General features: G+C 34.8%; 2 protein-coding genes across 2 annotated transcripts in view; one reads left to right on the top strand and one right to left on the bottom strand.

Annotated features, from left to right (window-relative positions):
• Positions 1–23: 23 nt before the first annotated feature.
• LOC107136201 (olfactory receptor 5K1-like) lies at positions 24–1972 on the top strand. Its single transcript, XM_015478392.2, has one exon. It carries the CDS (start codon positions 237–239, stop codon positions 1161–1163), a length of 927 nt encoding a protein of 308 aa, XP_015333878.1. The 5' UTR covers positions 24–236; the 3' UTR covers positions 1164–1972.
• A 13670-nt stretch (positions 1973–15642) lies between these two features.
• The window catches only part of Cldnd1 (claudin domain containing 1), an 8720-nt gene continuing 3745 nt past the window's right edge, over positions 15643–20617 (bottom strand). Inside the window, exons 3-5 of the mRNA XM_015478617.2 lie at positions 18920–19030; positions 17213–17350; positions 15643–17046 (exon numbers count right to left, since the gene is read on the bottom strand). Of these exons, the coding sequence (XP_015334103.1) occupies positions 16826–17046; positions 17213–17350; positions 18920–19030 (470 nt within the window). The 3' untranslated portion in view covers positions 15643–16825. The remainder of the gene's footprint in view (positions 17047–17212; positions 17351–18919; positions 19031–20617) is intronic.

The following is a 20617-nucleotide window of genomic DNA, read 5'->3' as shown; positions in this document are numbered from 1 at the left end:
AATCATAAATTTCCTTGAAAATAGGCTGGGAAAATGTTCAGTAAGTGAACAAAGGAGTTTTAGACTGGAAACATGGATTCTTCCTCAGAACTAGGCACTCACCAAAGTCCAGGTGAAATGTGGTACTATTATGAAAGATGCTTCTCTTCCTTTGAACCAAAGAAGGCTCAATAGTGTTTGGGGCTCATCATAAACTAACACCTTATTTCCCAATTTTTTTTTCTCAGAAGTCAGGAATGATTAAAGAAAATCACACCATGAAAAATGAGTTTGTCCTCACAGGATTTACAGATCACCCAGACCTGAAGGCCCTTCTATTTGTGATGTTCTTGACCATCTATCTGATCACCATGGTGGGGAATCTAGGGTTGGTGGCCTTGATTTTTAAACAGCGTCAACTTCACACACCAATGTACATCTTTCTGGGCAACCTGGCTCTTGTGGATTCCTGTTGTGCCTGTGCTATCACTCCTAAGATGTTAGAGAACTTCTTTTCTGAGGACAGAAGGATCTCCCTTCATGAATGTATTATACAATTTTATATTCTTTGCACTGTGGAAACTGCAGACTGCTTTCTTCTGGCAGCAATGGCCTATGACCGCTATGTGGCCATATGCAGTCCTCTGCAGTATCACACCATGATGTCAAAGAAACTCTGTGTTCAGATGACCACAGGAGCCTTCATAGCTGGAAACCTGCACTCCATGATTCATGTAGGTCTACTCTTTAGGTTAGCTTTCTGTGGGTCTCATCAAATCAACCACTTTTACTGTGATATTCTTCCTTTGTACAGACTCTCCTGTGTTGACCCATATGTCAATGAACTTGTGCTCTTTGTCTTTGCAGGTTCTATTGAAGTCTTCACTATAGGTAGTGTCTTAGTTTCTTATGTCTACATTGTTTTTACAATTTTCAAAATGAAATCTAAAGAAGGAAGGGTTAAAGCCTTTTCCACCTGTGCCTCACATTTTTTGTCAGTTTCATTATTCTATGGATCTATTTTCTTCATGTATATTAGACCAAATTTACTTGAAGAAGGAGATAAAGATATTCCTGCTGGTGTCTTGTTTACAATAATAGTTCCTGTATTAAATCCTTTCATTTATAGCCTGAGAAATACAGAAGTAATAAGTGTCTTGAGAAAAACTCTGAAGAAAAAGTAATCTTGAGAAAGTTTGAAACAAATGGCATTTACTGAAGCTTAATGTTATAAACGAAGCAATAACTTTCAAGCAGAATGGCAGAAAATAAGCACAAATTGCAGGTAAATAATTAAATTATAATGCAATCAAATTGTGAAGCAAAATGTAAAGGGTGAAAAATCACAGAAAGGAATAACTGCTGAATCTTAAGAGACGAAAACAAAAATCAAAAGCTGCCTTTGAACCTATTTAAGAATCAACTTATGATGCTTCCAAGCTCATGGACTGTGCAGCTTCAGTGATGAACTGTACCCAAAAGACAAAACCAAACTAGTACTTACAATGGCATTTTAGGGCAACACAATTTATTTAGTTTTATATGTAGTGCAGAAATAAATGTGTCAAATAAAAGTGAACTGTAATTCAAAATTGAACTCATAGAATTAAATAATTAAATACAGAATGTCAATCTTCAAGAGAAGATATTATTTTAGAGAGTTTTATCTACTCATGTGTATGTGTACACATACATACCTCTATACTTGTGTGGGTGTGTGTATATGTATATGTGTGTATATATATATAAAACATACACACAGCAGATATATAAAGTTCTAGACAAACAGTGAAACCTCATGTAAAATTTGAGGAGCTTCCTTGTCGGTATGTCGGTCAAAACTTCTCTTGCCCCTTTCTGAGAGGAAGTGAGGAAAAGGTATATTATATATAGATATGAGGAAGTATATTCTTGTTGAATTGTGGAAATGACTTATTTTAAGTAATTCTTATTTTTTTTCTTTTCATCATTGCAAACCCTGAAAGTATAGCATGTGAATAGGACTGAATGATCTTAATGTGACATCATAAAAGAATTACTTTCTAATTATTCTCTCACCATGTACATATTTAGACCCAGCTATATAGAAGCAGTGATCTGTAAAAGCAGTGATCTCCTTATTTTTTAAGGAAGTATATACATCAGTAATGAAAACATCAGTTTTCTCATCTCCTTAAATAATAGAACACTGAGAAGATTTTCATTGACAACTTCTGGGTCAAGGAGGACCCATATGGAGTAAAACAAAAATTCCCCTTCCCACTTTCTCTATTGATGCTCTGAGGTCACATTTAAATTCCCAAAAGTCAACTGTCAGGTTGATGCAGTGCTCTAGGCTAGCCACCTACCAGAGGCTGATTTCATAGAGAAAATCAACATGTTGAGTCTGTTAAAAAGAAGCAATGGGAAAGAAGATATATTTCCAATTCCAAAATTCACTAATTAAAAAAATATATCCACCTAGTTTCTCTTTGTAAATTCCAAGAAAACCTAACTTAGACAGTTATATACAGTCATTTCAAGATTTCTTTGGTTAGTTCAAATTAAACCCATCAGTTTAGAATTTTTCCCAACTTCATCTCTCTCCTTTTATGGTTGCATTTAAGTGTAAGTCCTTGCCTTACATTTGGCATTTGGTACATGTGTCCAAGATGTAGTCCTCTTAGATGATGGATCCTAGCTGGCCCTCTGTGGTCATCTCTTCATGCCACTGCCATTTTGAGTATCCACATCCATGTCTAGTCCTCAGGCTTCTCTAATTTTCAGCTAAAAATATGCTTGTCCAAGTCCACAAGGCTTAAATTTTGAATTTTGCTGGTTTGGTCTCTTTAGTTTGTTGTCCCCTAATTTCTAAGTAAATTCCCCCGACCCTCTCTCCTCTGAGTCCAGGAAAAGATGAAGAACATTGATTTTGCACTTCTAATGTCACACAATGACACTACAATGCAACAGTTTGAATATTTTTGTGTTTCTCCACGGAAGGAACTATTTGTACAAAGGTTCCTCCCAATTCTCTGGGTATTTTCACTCTAGCTCCATTCCCTGGAAAACCTCTGGGAGTTTAAGTCACAGAGTCACATCTCAGTGAATACCAACTCTATCCCTCTTTCAATAGAACTCTTCTTTCATTTATCTGAAAGCAATTCTTATTTCTATGATGATTCCTAGCTCTCACACATCATTAGAAATGTTTCCTAAATCTGCTGCTGTCTGAAATGGTAGTAAAGGTTACTGGAGAAAATAATTACAAACATTATCTGAGAATTACTGTGTATAGAAAGAAAGAAATCTTATCAAATAAATAGAAAGAAAGAAATCTTATCAAATAAATACTTTGAAAATCTTGACCAGTATTTTATAGTAAGTAGAGAAAAAATAAGAAATTTTGTTTAGAACTTTATTTTCTTTTAAACCAAATTTGGAAATACATTATCTCATATTTAACCAAATCCTAGTTATAATCACAAACATTAACAAATTAAAAAAGTGTCCCATTTAGTTATTAATTGTACCAATTCTTCTCTATTTAAAATGTTTTTCTCATTTGTGTTTTATTAAAATTTTAATAATTTTGACTCTATTTGTCATTTGGGCTATACATTTTGTTCAAGCAGTTCTCCAACACCATTTTAATTAATTTTATGCTATCTCTTCAGTCTTCCTAATCATTTCACACTAAACTTCAGTAATATTTACTAAAGCAGAAAATCAGTAGGTAACACACCTCAGCACAATGGGTGAAGCAGGGAGGGATATTTATAAGTAATTCTATATACATGGTCAGTTTATTCAGGAATATTCATGTATTGTGTCAATTCTCACACATCCCTAGCAGCAGTGTCACTTCAAAGACTGGCATGTTGAGGGCAATGTGGTGAGAAAAATCACTCTATGGCTGATCAGTTCCATATGGTTTCACCATATATACGAAGATTAGCACTTATAGTTATTTTTATGCTTCCTACACTTTTCTTTTTCACATTTTAATCATGAGAGTTTTACTTGAATCCTTGCTACTTTTTGTTATCTGGCTGAATTGTCAAGTTATCTTGCTATACAGAAATGGGTGACCCTGAGAATATTTATTGTACTTTTTACCTTTAGACTCACCATTTAATTCCTTTCCAGATCTTTCTTATGCTATTGGTCTTCAATTTATGCTCATTTCCCACTCATTTCCACTTCTACAAAAGTGCTCTGCAGTTGACACTGTTTGTGGGACCGTTCTGCTTTATCAATGAAGCTATCTCATGACATGATTTTGAATGTCATATCATAAGTGATGTTGATGAAGTATTAGAGAAGCACAATATAGTGGTTGTTGGCCATCCTCTAGAGTTATAACATTAAAGTTTTAATTCTTCAGTTTAATATAATAATCCTCAGATTATATTTTGACCTGTCTAAATGGACTATATCAGGCCTGTGTGAAGGGCAGGAAGACAGGCTCCGAGTTGGAGTTTAATGTACAAATGTAAGGAAATGCCCTGGAGATTTAACTCTTGTGAAAGAAAAGCGAAAGAAAAAATTGGCATGGGAAGAAATCCAGTGCAATATGGACCTCTATCACACACAAAACATGTGTTCACCCTGACAAATGCCAGAACAGACCCATACTGATCCAGCCACAGAATCAAAGTAGAGTATGTTGGACCTTTTTGTGGAGAAACTTCTTTACTGTCCCACCATGACATGTTCCAGTAATTATTGCTACACACCCTAAAATTGGGTTATTTAAAACAACAATAGCTATGTTATTATCTTTCATGTTTCTGGCCTTGACTATGATCATCTAGGCACGTTTCACTCAACATGTCTTACATAATTACAGTCCGATGATGACTGGGATTAGAGTCATTTCAAAGGCTTCTTCACTTCCATGAATGGCAATGGTTATTGTCAGATAAAATCTCCATCAACATGTGTCCTCTCCTTGTAACCTAGTGTTGTGGATTATATTTTGTGTCCCCCCAAAAATATATGTTACTGTTCTAATCCCTGGTACCTCAAAAATGGGACCTTATTTGAAGAGAGGGTCTTTACAGGGGTAATTAAGTTAAAGTCAAGTCATTAGGATGGTCCCTAATATAATACGACTGGTATTCTTTTTGTAAAAGGGGAATCGGTGCACACAGAGAGAGATGGGAAAAGACAATGCAGGAAGACATAGGAAGAAGAATTGAATTAATGCATCTATAGGCAAAAAATTCCCAGCATACCATTGGAGATTAAGAAGAAGCAAAGAACTTGCCTCTACAAGCTTCAAAAGGAATATGGCCCTATCAGCACCTTGATTTCAGACTTCCAGCCTCTAGAACTTGAAATAAAAGATTTTTTAATTGTTTCAATCTATGTACTTAGTGGCTGCATTGTTATAGCAGTTCTAGAAACGAATAAACCTGCATTTCCTTGCATGATGGCTACTGGGTTCTGAGAACAAATGTACCAACTAAACAAGATGGAAATACATAGCATTTTTCTTGTCCAAGTAAATATAATTTAATAAGTAAAATTCAACATACTCAAGAGGTTTAGACTATTGCTCTCAAGATACTATAAAAATACCAACTTCAGAAATGATTCAAGTGTGTAATAACACAGTTAATCTTTATATTTAGCCTTTTCTCTTGGTACAATTTAAGTATATTTTATATATTCCCATTTTGGTTCAATGTATAACTACTACATGGCATTTTGAAGACCCAGTTTTAGAAATCACATAAAATCATTTTCGCCTCACTTTCATTATTGAGACTGTCATGTTTTATCCACATTCAAGGAAAGGAGAAATAGATCCACTGATGGAGAAAGTATCAACATCACAATATAAGAAAAGCACATGGATGAGACTTACTATATTGGTTACATCTTTAGTTAATACAATCTTCCGTATGATAATCTGCTTCACTCTAGTAATGATTTTACTATCTGTATCCCATAACATTATGCTGTAAACCTTAAATTTATGTAAAATAAAATGAATCTACCTATCACAAAAAAAAAATACAATCTTCCACAACTTACTAAAAGTTTACAAAGGAGCTGAGAATGATCACAGAGCAGGAGTGAGGATATAACAGGGCTGAATTTGGATAAAGAATGTTGGTCCAACTAAACTCACCTATTCTTTGTAAAAATTCTGTCTTCCCCTGCATAAATGGAAGGTGGCTGTTGTGAAACAAAAAATAAAGCAGTGAAATCCAAATGAGTTTGGCTTTTTAATATACAAGTTCCTCAGATGTTCTCAACCTCCCACTCCACCCCCATAAGCCAGGAGTCAACTCTTATGGATTATTTAAGTCAATAAAGACTCCACATCTTCACCTTCACCATCAATATCACCAAATTTACTTGGATATATATTATGTGTCCATCTTATACGAAGATATATGTAAATCTTACCTCATCTAACACTCACTTGAACACTATAAGTAGAATTATTATCCCAAGTGACAGGTGAGAAAATGAAGTCCTCGGTGACTGAGTCACTCACTCATGTCCTTCAATAGTCTGTGTAATCTGACCTCATTCTGTCTAAATACAAAACTGACATTCTCAATTATCACATAATAAATCACAAGAGGTCACTCAAGAGTTGCACAAAATTGTTGACTTCAGCCCCAGTAGTCCCATGTAGTGCAGAACAACATGATTTTTTGTTTGTTTCTTTGTTTCATTTCATTTCAAACATTTAAAAATCAGGATAATTTTTTGTTTCTTGTTGTTGGGGAGGGATAAAACCCAGAGGTGCTTAAGCCACTGAGGCACATCCCTAGCCCATATTTTTTTTAGAGACAGGGTCTCACTGAGTTGCTTAGGGCCTCGCTAAATTGTTGCAGCTGGCTTTGTACTCATGATCCTCCTGCCTCACCCTAGGATAATTTTTTATAAAAGCAAATTTTAACTTTTCCTGAAAAGTAGAGAGAACTGCCCGACAACAATTAGTTCTTCCTATACCACCTGCCTGGCCCCTCTGAAAACGTTTTTTGTTGTTTTTTTTTAATTAAATTGTACATTTTAATGTACAATTGTAATTGTACATGTTAATGGGCGTCATTTGACATTTCCATACATGAATATACCTGTATTGACCATGTCTACCTTCCTTTCTTCTACCCCCCTTACCTTCTCTTCCTTCACTCTCCATATCTGCTTCCACCCCTCCCATTCACTAAGTCCCTTTTCTACTTCCCTCAAAACACTTGAATGTAGAATTTTTCATTACAAAATATTTCCTGTCATCATTCTTTATTATTTCAATACCTACTTTCAAGTAAATACATTTACCATGCTGCTATTAAAATTACACAGTATACTAATTTGAAGAATTTTTCATTATCTTAGTTTATGTTTTACAGTGAAAATATTAAAAAGGAGAGAAATGACCAAAAAAGTCTCAGAAGGGCTATTTCATTAATTCATTGACAGCCATATATATGGAAACTATACATCTATATATAAATGGTTATGAAAAACAAAAATAGCAATAAATTAGATAAATACATTAATTAATATTTTAAAAATCTCAGAGAGTCAAGAGATAATTATTGAGCTATACTTTTTTTTAAAGAAAATACTTCAGAGTTTAGGTATAAACTTGATAGAAATATGGTAGAAAACAGTCAATTTAATACATTTCAAGCAAACATATATTCCCCTTTTATTACCTATGAATTTAATACTTTACTTAAGTCATGTTCAACTCTTCGTGTTTTGCTTTTCCCAGTGAATCAAAATCAACTTCAGAGAACAGAATCTCGTTAGTCCTGTTTGAGTTAACAAGAAAGGCAGCTTCCTTTCATAAAGATAAGAAAGCAAATGCTAAAGTACATATCATCAAATTAGTATGATAATTTTGGAGAAATGAATCATATGCTGATATTATATACTGGTATGTTTTGTTTGACACTCCCTTTAGAAGATAAGGATAAAAGAACACAAATGAAATAAGAGATAAAAATCCAAAAATTTCTATTGGGGAAACAAATTTTTAAACATACATATAAAGATATGTATCAGTGTGGAACTAATGCTTCACTAAACCAAAGAGTGAACATGAGAAAAAGTAAAAACAGCCTTTGGCTGGGACATGCAGATGGGCATTATGGGACATTCTAAACAAACAGGTGCCCAAGATTACTGCTCTGTCCTTCAAAAAGTGGGTGGGGGGAAGACACCTTCTGAACGTTTCCAATAAATCTGAATACAGACTAAATGAGGTACTTTAGGTTACCATAATTAGAGACAACAGGACAGAGAAAATTGATTTATTCATTTCAAAAGATAATCATATGTGGACTAGCTCTATGTGTATGTGAAGCAATATGGTAGCCCAATTTCAGTAGCCCAAATTTGAGGGCCAAACTATTCTAGCCAATGTAGCAAGTACATGCTATGTATGATAAGGATATTAAATTGAGACCAATATGGTCAAGAGATTTTTATCTTTATCTTGCCCAACTGAATGATTAGGAGTGTTGTTCATGAATTCAGAAAGAAAATGTATTATATACCTTCATGTTTGAAAAAATATTTATGAGCATTTTTGTTTTATTTCTAGTAGCAGCCTATGTTCCATATTACTTATATTAGGGCAGATGTGCAATCTATATTCTTAGGGTCTATTATAATGCATGGCAACAGCTGAGGTGCTCAAAAATTACTTAAAGAAAGAAAGAGAGACAAAGAGAGGAAATGGGAGGGAGGGAGGCAGGGAAGAAAGGCAGGCAGGCAGAAAGAGAAGCAAAAAACTGGATTAAGGTCTTGAAGTTCCAACTATTACCTACATAACTTACCTGGATGGTGTCACTTGCTATTTCAGTAGCCCAAATGAGCTCATCTATATTGCTAGGTCTTCAACAGAAACAACCCAAAGGAATGAGGCACATATTAAGGAAACCCTTAAGTTTCAGATAATATCCCAAATTTGAGATTCCTGGAAGACCAGACATCCTGAGGAGTCCACAGGAAGAGACAGTCCTAAAAGTAGGTGGGAGGAGGGTCCTGAAACACATTTTCTTCTAAGTTTATGTTGACTGAACTAGGAGTGTAACTCTTCATTCAAAACCCCATGACATGAGCACTCTCTTAGTTTTACATCGTCTCAAAAAACAAATTCATCGTGAAATTTATCATGACAAGAATTCTTGCAGAGAGGTCAGCTATGAGATTCTACCAGACAGTACATCTTTGGCATGATTTCCTCCGCAAGCTGAGTCTTATCCTTTTGTGTTACTGCTCTCAATTGTCTTGTCTTTATCCCTCCCTACAAAGCATGTTAGATTCCTCTGTGATTGCCAAGAAAATATGTAGTGATTATAGTCACTCTTAATATGAGAAATTATATGGGGCTACACAGTAAAAAGAATTGCATAGGCACAACTCCTACCATTTAGGAATGTATGTAATGCAGGCTCTTTAAAAAGGAAGAAAATGATATAGGATATTTGTGTTATATTAAATACACAAGAGTAAACTAAATGGAACTTCATTCTCTATAATACTTCCTTCTTCTCTCAACTTCTTCTGTGTAACTAACTTCATGTTTAAATATGTAGCCGCTACTTATTAAACATTGATTTTTGAAATAATGTTTTACTTTCCTGAGAAAATAATTTTCACTTGTTTGAGGACTGATGGGAGGAAGCAATGAAGCTCAAAATTAATAATTATGTATGTATCTATCTATCTATCTATCTATCTATATATATTCACATAGCAATCTATAGGTAAATAAATGTACATACATATCTATGTATAAAATAATATATACATATATGTACTTACATCTGAAAAATTAGTATTATAGTTTATCAGACTTAAAGAATTAGTTCATAGAGGGAAAAAAGGTCAATTACATAATCTAAATATTATTTTCATACATTATTCAATAAGTATTTATTGAGCATTTTTTAAAAATACCAGGCATGTGTTAATCATTGTGCATTATAAATCAGATTAATATTTCTGCTCTCATGGGTCTCATAGTACATTAAGTACCAAGCTTCCAATTCTGTAAATATCTTGATGAAGTGGAAACAAGTACATTAAAATAGATTGAAAATTGTAATCTAGAGCCTATATATCTTATATTTTCATATACATATGAATTATATATCCAAATGCTCCATTATTCACCTATTACTTCTCTCCAAAGAACAGAACTCTAAAAACATAATAGTTCAGTTTACAGTTTGAATGTTTGTCCCCTCCCAAACTTATGCTGAAATTTAATTGCTACTGTGAAAATGTTAAAAGGTGGAGACTTTAAGAGATGGCTAGGCCAAAAGGGCTCCATCCTCATGGATGGGATTTATGCCCTTATAAAAATGGCTGGTCTCACACTCTTTGCTTTCCTTTGATCTCTCCAGCTCTTCTATTTTTATGCCATAAAAGGAACAGCACACTTCCCATTTGGTGGATGCAGCATTGAAGGTGCCATCTTGGAAAAAGAAATCAAACCCTCACCAGAGAGTGAATCTGCTGACTCCTTGGTCTTCAACTTTACAGCTTCTAAAACTTAAGAAATAAACTTCCATTCTTTATAAATCATCAATATCAAACTCTGTTATAGCAACACAAATCAGAATATGACAGATTGAAGTGGTTAGCACAATCATTGAAAGACCTGAAGTCTTACACTAGTGCACTCATCTTGGAGAAACAGGGAAAAATAATAATGTAAGCTTTAAAAGAGAACATTCCTTCACCTCAAGATGCATGAATGGCTAGCATGAGTAAAGAGGCTGTTTTTAGAAAACCTTAACTGGAAGCCAAAGACTCTCCCCAACACCACTGAAGAGCAGAGCCACAAGATAAGCTCCAATAGCTGAGACCTGACCCACAGGTTAGGCAAAAGACACCCTCCTCCTATGTACTGTGTTGACCTCCAGATAATAATAGCTATCATTTATTGAGCTCTTGTGTTTCAGGATCTGCCTAAAACTTTGCCTATATGCTTTATTTAATCTTCATGATACCTTATTGAAACAGAAGACATTTGACCTTCATTTGATAGATACTGCCATTCCATGTCCATATTCAAGAATTTCTGACTTATGCAGAGGTTAATGTCAATCACTCATTCCTCTTTTCTTCCTGGTTATAATCAAGAGAATGAAATGACAAGCAGACAGCAATCAAAATATCCACTTTCTTTATGGAGGCCTAATAAAGCACCCCAAACTACAAGCCCTGAAAGTGTACACCTCTTTTCCATGGTTATGCTTTCCTTGGTTTGTTACATGCAAACCCAAAATGAACATTATTACCTTCAATCAAATGCAACCTTTAGAACCAGTCACTAGAGTGCATTGGGTCTTGTGTTAATCAACTTTTCATTGCTGTAATCAAAATACCTGAAAAGAACAACCTAGAGGAAAATATTTATTTTGGCCAATGGTTTTATAGAAGATCCAATCCATGGTCAGTTGACTCCAAGGCAGAAATACCAATCATGGCAGAAGAGTGGACAAAGGAAAGCTGCTCAACTCATAGCAGGGACCTGAGCAGAAGGAGCTGGAGACAAGATAAACCCTCCATGGCACACCCCAATGACTTACTTCCTCCAACTGGGTTCCACCTCCCAGTAGTCTATTCAACTACAGATGGATTAATTCACTAATGAGGTTAGAGCCTTCATGATTCAATCATTACCTAAACACCTCACCTCTGAACCTTGTTGCTTTAAGAACATGCTTTCAAGATGTAAGCATTTGGGAATTCATTCCTGAATCAAACCATAACAGGTCTGCATTAGGCCAACTTCATAGATGTTTTATTAAGCTTTTTTCTGCTGTGACTAAAGGACCAGACCAGAACTGTAGAGGAGGAACAATTTATTTGGGGGCTCAGAGTTTCAGAGGTCTCAATCCAGACACCAGACTCCATGCCTCAGGGCTCAAGGTGAGGCTAAACATCATGGCAAGAAGAGTATGGCAGATGCAAGCAGCTCACATGATGATCAGAAAGCCACTTGCCAGATACAAGTACATACCCCAAAGCCATGCCCTCAATGCCCCTCCTCCTTCAGCCACACCCCACCTGCCTTTAGTTACCACTTAATATCATCAGGTGATTAACTCACTGATTGGGTTAAGGCTGCGATAACCCAATCACTTCTTCTCCGAATCTTCTTGCATTGTCTCACACTTGAGCTCTAGAGGACAACTCACATCCAAATCATAATAGACATTTCCAGGCAGCAGAGGTATAATGAATCAGGATCTGTCTCAAAGGGCCAGTCAATATCAGTAAAAAGTGCTAGAAAGCACAAGACAGAAGTAGCTGCTAGAAGGCAGGCACTATGCCAGATACATTTGCTCCCTAGGCAGGCACGATGCCAGGTCTATTTACTCCACTGTCTTTCTAACAATCTTCCCAGAGAGAGAAAATCCTAGTGCTTTGAAATGTACCTTTCAAACACAGTTGCCCCCTGGAATCATTTGAAAAGGCTGAAAAAATTGCAAAAAACCTAACCATCACCCAAGCCAACTAAATCAAATTCTATGACACATGACTAATTTTTAAAGTTGTCCAGGAAATTCTAATATGCAGTCTAGGCTGAAGAGGACCATTTAATAGCCTTGGTAACCCTATCACCTTATAATGTAATCAGTCATAACTAGCGTTTTTGATTGACTACTTTATGCTAAGCAATCTTCGTCACCACAACTCTGTAAGACAGGTATATTAATATTTAACCACTATACACTCTGCTCCAGTGGATGCCCTGATCCCAGCAATCTCTCCAATCAGGTAACAATATATTCCCTATTTTATAAGGTGCAAGCAAGGGTTGGAGATACTGGAAGAATTCATTCTAAGATTTCCTTAAGTAGGGTATAAATTCTTCCCTTGGAAGTTGAGGAAGAATTAAGTTTCCAAGAACTTTTATAAAGAGATTTGAAAAATGTGAGGTAGGGAATAATAAACAGAGATTATTATACTTCTCAAGCAGTTATTAATAAGAAACATAATTTTATAGAACAGCTTTTAGTTTTGAACAGGCACTTTTGGTATTTTGAGACAGGAGTAAGAAAACTGAACAACACAGTATATGAATATAAGGCTAAGAGTTTTGTAGGAAGACACCATGATTATGGGGGTAAGAGAATCACAGATGTGTATAAACATATGATGACAGGCTAAGACAAATTAGAACAGAATGCTGGTAGACTGGGAGGGATAAAAAGTTGCAGGACAGGTGAGGTAAAGTTCACACCCTGAAACACCAGCACTGAGTCAGTAGTAGATAAAACATGATGCATTATTACTCAGTTATTCAGCTATTTTAAAAGACAAAGAAGGGCTGGGGATATAGCTGGGTGGCAGAGTGCCTGCCTAGCCTGCACAGGGCCCTGGGTTTGAACCCTAGCACTGCAAACAAAACACAAAAACAGACTCTCTTTCTTATTTCACATTTTTAAGCCTCTGCAAAAATAGATAGAAAGTAATATAAATTGGATCTTATATATACAAATTTCCTGATGATGTGTTAATACTTATATGTAAAATAAAGTAAAATAATGTATCGATTTTGCTAACAGAATATCTGACATTATCAAAGACTTACACTTCTTCTAAACAATAGGGGTAATCATTTTTGTTGTTTTTCTTGCATTTTATGATTTCTACATTATGAATTTGCAGGACACTGCATTTATCTGTAATCTGACCCTATGGGAAAATGTATCTGACTGAAATGACGTCAAAACACATAATGAACAATAGAGAAAAGAACTCCTACACATAGATGTGTTCCCTTGGTTTACTTCTTTCTTTTCAAGGTTGGAGTTATCATTCCCTTATGAGAAGAGTCCTGAAAGGACAAAATACTCCACCTGTCTGTGCCGGGTAAGACCTGCATCTCATCTGTGAAATAACTGGCACCTTCAGAGCTTTTACCCATTTACTGGGAAACTTCAGAAATGTAGTTGGCCAAATTTGGTTAATTCAACAAGTTTTCAGTTTAGGTAAAAGCTTACCTGAGGATTAAATGTTGAAAAGTCCTCTTATTGAGTGTCTTATAGTCAAGTGAACATAACTAGCTTTGTAAGTTTTAACAGTGATGGGCTGCAATTTGGTGATGTTTCTGGAATGAAAAAAGTCAAACTCTAAATTGATTTTTAAACTCATTCTTCTCAATCATGTGAGCAAATGTAAAAGAATACACCTGTAAGTCATTTCTTAATTTCTATCCTCCCTCCTACAACATGTATATACAACAGCCCCTAACACTTAGAACAAGTTTTAACACAATACTATTAGATTTTTAAGACTCTAGTGTATTATGATATAGTCAGTGACTTAAGTATTAACTGAACAAATGAACTCTTCTAGAATTAGTCTTTTTTATTATATCAATTTTGGGTGTTTTACGGCTAACAAATTTTGAAGTACATTTTACTAAAAAAGCATTTAGAAGACATTTATCCACATCATTTAATCAACTAGGAACCATAAAATTAATGCTTTAAAACATTTCTTAAGTTGCCACAAAACTTGTGTCTTAAAAAGTGTTTGTTTTTTTTCAAAGACTAAATGGAGAACATTAACAGAATTTACTTTGCCATTGATTTTAGCTATTAGATTGATCAAAATGGTTGGATAGCAGCAGGACATGGTGGCACATGCCTGTAATCCCAATGACTTGGGAGCCTGAGGCAGGAAGATCACAAGTTCAAAGCCAGCCTCAGCAACTTAGCAAGGCCCTAAGCAACCTGATGAGAACCTATCTCAAAAAGAAAATAAATTAATAAAAAATAAATTAATTAAAAGGGGCTGAGGATGAAACTCAGTGGAAAAACACTCCTAAGTTAAATCCCCAGTCCAAAAAAAAGGGTATAAATGGTTGGATATCAGCAATTTCATATGGTTCAACATTATTAGAAAAACTTTTTTCATATTAAATGAAATAATATGGTCCTATGTATTACAGAGAAATGAAAGTTTTTGCAAGACAGCACAGCCTCAGCTACTCTGCAGTGTGCTAAAAATCCTAATTACAACATATATTCAGCAACAGAGATTATGGTGCTATCTTTCCAAATTCAAAACTATTACCACTGAGGCTGAAACTAACAGTCTAATTCTCACTTCATTTCCACAGTGCACATTAAAGACTGATTTAGGTGGATAGGCACAGATAACTCTGGGGGTAAAGAGACAGAAAAACTGTTTAAAATAACTTCCTAATACAAAAATGTTATGCTGCCAATAATTTTTAAATCCCATTCCCAAGGGTTTGGTTTGTTCACTTAGCTTTTCTCCTATCCACTCCACAGATGCTGGAGAGCAATGAAACATCAACTATTAAGAATAGGCAGAAACCTGAGTAACCAGCCATTTCACAGTAATTTGCTACTGAGCAATGCTGACCTTATTGTCAGAAGTTATTTAATATAGAATACAAACATCCACTAATAAATAACTTTATAGGAAACTAGTCACATTAAATGATGTGTAGAGTTTACAAAACTAGTTTGAAAACAAAGATTCTGAACAAAGATTGACTTATTTTCTAATGGAGGAGGCTGCCACATTTTCTGAAACAGAAAACCAAACATAATACATAAAGACAAGTCTAAAGAGTAATAATGCATTTTTCACAGAGAACCATTCCAATGTACTAAGATTTAAATCAATTCACTCGATACACAATTCTTTGGAGTCTCTTCTCATTTTTATTTTTTAAAAAAGACAGACTTAGGATATGGTAAGAAATTACTAAGGTACAATTTTTTTTTAAATCTGTCAAATGCTACAGTAATGGAATAAATAAATAAGATTTTTTTTTAAAGTTCAATGTTTATAGACATATTTATAAAAAAATGACTGAATTAGAAGACATTAAATAATGATGATATACACCAGGGATTAGGCAAGGAAAGGCACGTCATTTCACCACAAGAAATAGAGACCATAGTTGGAGTTTAAACTGACAACCACAGCTTTAGATCTTGTGGTAGTATTCCCAGCTCTGTAGGCTCTTTATAGTAGAACCTTCTTTATGGTACTTAGCTGGAATAAACAGAAAGCAGTTGGGAAATTTCTTACTCTGTGATCCTAACAATGTTAAAAAGAAAGCACTCTTTTAATAAGCCTGGTGTGGAAGAAAGAAAAAAAATTAAAAATGGTTTGGTGATACTGAAAATCCTATAAAGGAGTTTTAAAAAACAGTAATACAATAAAGTAAAATTAACCCGTTTATCTCACTGAATTGGAACTTTTGCAATTATAAAGTTTAATTTCAAGTAAACACTATATTTTTCACTTCTTTTCTTGTAGACAGACATGGTGTAAATATACACAGCTGCCATATTTCACCTCAGATGAAGCTATGTGCCAAAGTTTACAGAAAACGATCTTAGGTAATTTTCCAATTTTATGAAACTCTTAAATTTTTTAAAACAGCAATAATATGCCTGGCTGACTGGCTATCTACAACAGCAAAGTTCTGACAATAAGAGGTTTACCAAAGAAATTTATTTCTGGTTCAACAGATAGTTACTGTACGTTTGGTGAAAAGTCTTAATAGACATAAGCAGAACTTGCCCTGGGTCAATTTCCTATTGCAGATTTTCTGTCACAAATTTGTGTCAAGCCTCTTTCTTTCTGACTAGATTTTGAACCTAAATTAGTTTGAGAAATGGAATCACTGAGTAAACCACATAAATTTTAGTGGCATTTATTGTATATTTAGTCATGTGTGTGTATTTAAATAAAATGGATTTTCAGGATAAAATGGTATATCCACAAAAAAATAAAAAATAAAACATTTGGGAGGGATGCAAGGGAAAACATAGATATCAAAAATATTAAAACAGCAAATGTAAAGCAGGCCTGTTCATGCCACGCGATATGCCTTCATTAAGGTGTACTCTTTCCGGTTGGTGTGAGCAGCCCAGATGAACAGAGCAGAAGCCATGAACTGTAAAGGAGCAGAAACGCAAGCCAGGCAGAATGACCATCCAAATTCACCAGACACATTCTCAGGCGGCTCTAGTTTCTGGTGGAGTAGTTTAATTCCAGCAACGAAACAACTTACTGTGCCCAGTGTACACAAACCTTGGGGGGAGAAATTTAGAAAACAAAACATAGCTGGGTAAGAGCACAGCAAAGAGTTTTTAGGCAACATGACAGTGCAGTAATATGTGAATATTTATGAATTATAACTTTTTGGTCTTTAAGGAGACAGAAGAAGCTAAAGGTTAAATATAATAATAAGACCCACCTGCAAGGAGATGGAGAATGCCTGTGGCAATTGTGGGATACAAGCTTCGGCATATACAAGCACAAAGTCCAATCAAAGCCCCAAAGCACATCAAACCTAAACTAACAAAAGGTAAAAGGAACTGACACCGCCAAAGATCTGGTTTTAAAAAGGAGAGAAAGAATAGAAATGTTACCATGATTTCAGACCATTTTCCCATAATGGTAATTTCTGTTACATTCTAATTAGATCCTTTCTCCAAAAGTGAGGAAGTAGTATTTTAATATTGAGACCTCTTTGCTAAAACAAACTATTTATATGCCATATAATGTTTGTTCTACACATGATTTGTGAATTAATCCTCCCCAAAACTCTTTAGATAAGATACTATTACTATTTCTATTTTATAACTGAAGAAATAACTTCAGAATAAATAACTCTCAAAAGTGAGACAGGAAGCAGGAAAGTCAGGATTTGCAGGAAAAAAAAATAGTCTAAAACTACAGAGCTGATATTAAAGTCCTTACAAGATTTTTCCCCCTATATCAGAGATTAAATTCAGGGGTGTTCTAACATTGAGCTACATTCTCAGCCCTTGTTTTTATTTTTTGAGAGAGGTCTCACTAAGTTATTCAGGCTGGCTTCAAATTTGCAATCCTCCTGTCTCAGCCAATAGCTGGAATTACAGGCATATACCACCAGGCCCAGCCTCCTTATAAGATTTAAGGCAGGAATAACAAGTAAAGGAATGGAAATTATAAATGACCTGTCTTCAAAGCTATTGGAAGAAAATACATAACACATGAAAAGAAAATACATAGAGTAGATCTGGAATACACCAGGCATTCAATGCAGTTTTAATCACAATAAATTTTCTTATCAACATTAAAGAAAAGTGATAGGTCTCACAAAGCATCTCAGTCCATTTTCAGATAATTTTAATTATTAGTAAATGTATTAATATCAATATTAGTCAAGTTCTACTTTCTGGTACTAGTTTTAATTTTTTCAAACTTCATACAGGAGTTTTTTCTAACTAACCTCTCTTTAAACTCTGATAATAAACTACTGCCTAGGCATTCTCATTACAAAATTGAATACCTGGAGTTTATTCAGTTTCCTCTCATAAAAATGGTCATTCTTAGGGGAAAGCACTAGTAAGTCTCTAATATTCTAAAAACTGAAATTCAAATCTAAAGACAGTACTTCATGGGCAGCCTGGCCATCAAGGAATAGAAAGTTCACAATGAACATTTTTTTTTTTAACATCTATACTTTTGTTACCACCACCCCACCATCTTAAGATTAAATAAACACTTTTGACAGACCTGATACTCAGTGATCAATTTAGAGCTTGCAGTTAACTTTTTTTTCACATGACTATTGAACATAGGTAGTATAAGTGTTTAATTCAATTTATTATTTAACCCCTGGTAAATTTCCTCTTAATAAAATGGGCCTATAACATCCTGGGAATATCCAGATTTCATCATCCAATATATTAGCTACCTCCCTGAACTTGTAATCATTTGAAATTTGTTAAGTATATTTCTACCTTCTAAAATATATTATCAACAAAAGAGAACATCATTGGAATAGAGTTAGAGAATTTATTCCAAGTTCATACTATCTACTGACACATCATATTCCAGAAATACATTTCAACCAAACACAAATAAAATTATTTCTTTTCCTCCCCAATTGTCCTGCTGAGATCAAAGTACTCACAGGTCCGAAGTAGATCAATTCCACTATTGTGGTTTCCAGGATCAACAAATTTCTCCATGAACTGCTCATTTAATGTGAAACTCATGCATTTTGTCACCACATCAAATGACTCTGGAACAAGAACAATGATTCCTTGTTGTTTTCATTATAAACATTTCACAATAATCTCTTTCATTAAATATCCTCTGAAGTATAAAGTGATGTAGAAAAGTTGTTCCCAAGGAGTAAGCTATTTTTTGAGCCATGAGTAACATACCAGTCCCTTTGATGGCCAATGGATGCCCCTGGTTCTCAGTGACAGGCTGAAGATAGAAGCATGAGGAAGATTAAATATTAAATATATATATATATGCATATGTGTGTATATATATATATATATATACACACACACATATAATCTTCCTCATTCTTCCATCATAAATATGTATATGTATATACACACACACACACACACATATATATAATCTTCCTCATTCTTCCATCATAAATATACATACACACACACACACACACACACACACACACATATATATATGAGAGATTGAGATTCAGAGAAAGGGAGTGAAATAAATAGCAGAATAGTATGTAAAGATGAGGAAGAAGGGAGAGAGGACAAAGAACGAAATAAATAAGTTTGATCTTCTCCCCAAAATGGTTAACATTTCAGGGGGTGACAATTCTATCTATCCTTCCAGTTCCTCAGACAGGAAACTTTTAATCATTCTTGCTCATATATACTCCAACAGAAAATCCTAGAGGATCTTCCTTCAAATCAAATTCAGGAAAAATGTCACCTCACTGGTCTGATTCACAATCATTGCACACCTGAATAAATGCAACAACCTCCTGACCAATCCCCTAGCTTTCACCCTCCCTGCTGCCTATCTGTTCTTACCATATCAGCCAGGGTGACCAGATCATGTCTCTCTACTGCTCAAAGCCCCCTCAAAAGGCACCCTATTGTACTAAAAAACTAAAGTCCTCAATATTCCTGGAGTCCTAAAGAATTTACACCATTCCCAACAATCTGTCTCTGACAGCATAACCAACTCTGCCCATAACTCATCCAGCCAGTGGACTCCTTGCTGGTCTTTGAACATCTCAAGTATGCTCCTGCAGCAGGCCCTCTACAGTGGTTGTTCCTTTCAACCTAAATGATTCCCTCAACAAATTCTGATTACCCTTTGTGGCTAATTCTTTCTTCTAGTCTTTACCAACATCTTCTTTTCTCAATGAAGCTTGTGCCATCCTTTTGAAAATCAGAATCTACATTCACTAATATTCTCCAATATTCTCCTCCCCTCATATTTACAAAAATCCCCTTTATTTTGCTCTATTTTTCCACAGCCATGTCATCTTTCAACATACTATGTAATTATTTATTCTGTTTATAGTGCTGTACTTTGTGATTCTGATTATTGCTTCTCATCCCTTTTTTGGAATACTTGGTCCTCCAAACTGAGGCCCTGGAACACAGAGGCATTCAATCAATATTTGTTGAATAACAAAAGAACTGGTAGAATTCCAATATCAAGTGCTCCTGTGTCCTCATGAGTACAGTGAATTTTAACCAATTTTTTACATACTATTTCCCTTTTTTCATGACATACTATCATTCTTCTGATATAACTCAAATTTGTTCTGCTACGATTTAAATACACTGCTTCCTCACTAAACAGAAGTTACCATAAATGGGGG

The sequence above is a fragment of the Marmota marmota genome, unplaced genomic scaffold (assembly GCF_001458135.2).
Source record: "Marmota marmota marmota unplaced genomic scaffold, marMar, whole genome shotgun sequence".
Classification (NCBI taxonomy): domain Eukaryota; kingdom Metazoa; phylum Chordata; class Mammalia; order Rodentia; family Sciuridae; genus Marmota; species Marmota marmota.
Note: the sequence above shows the minus strand (reverse complement) of the source record. Positions and strands in the feature narration are given on the sequence as shown.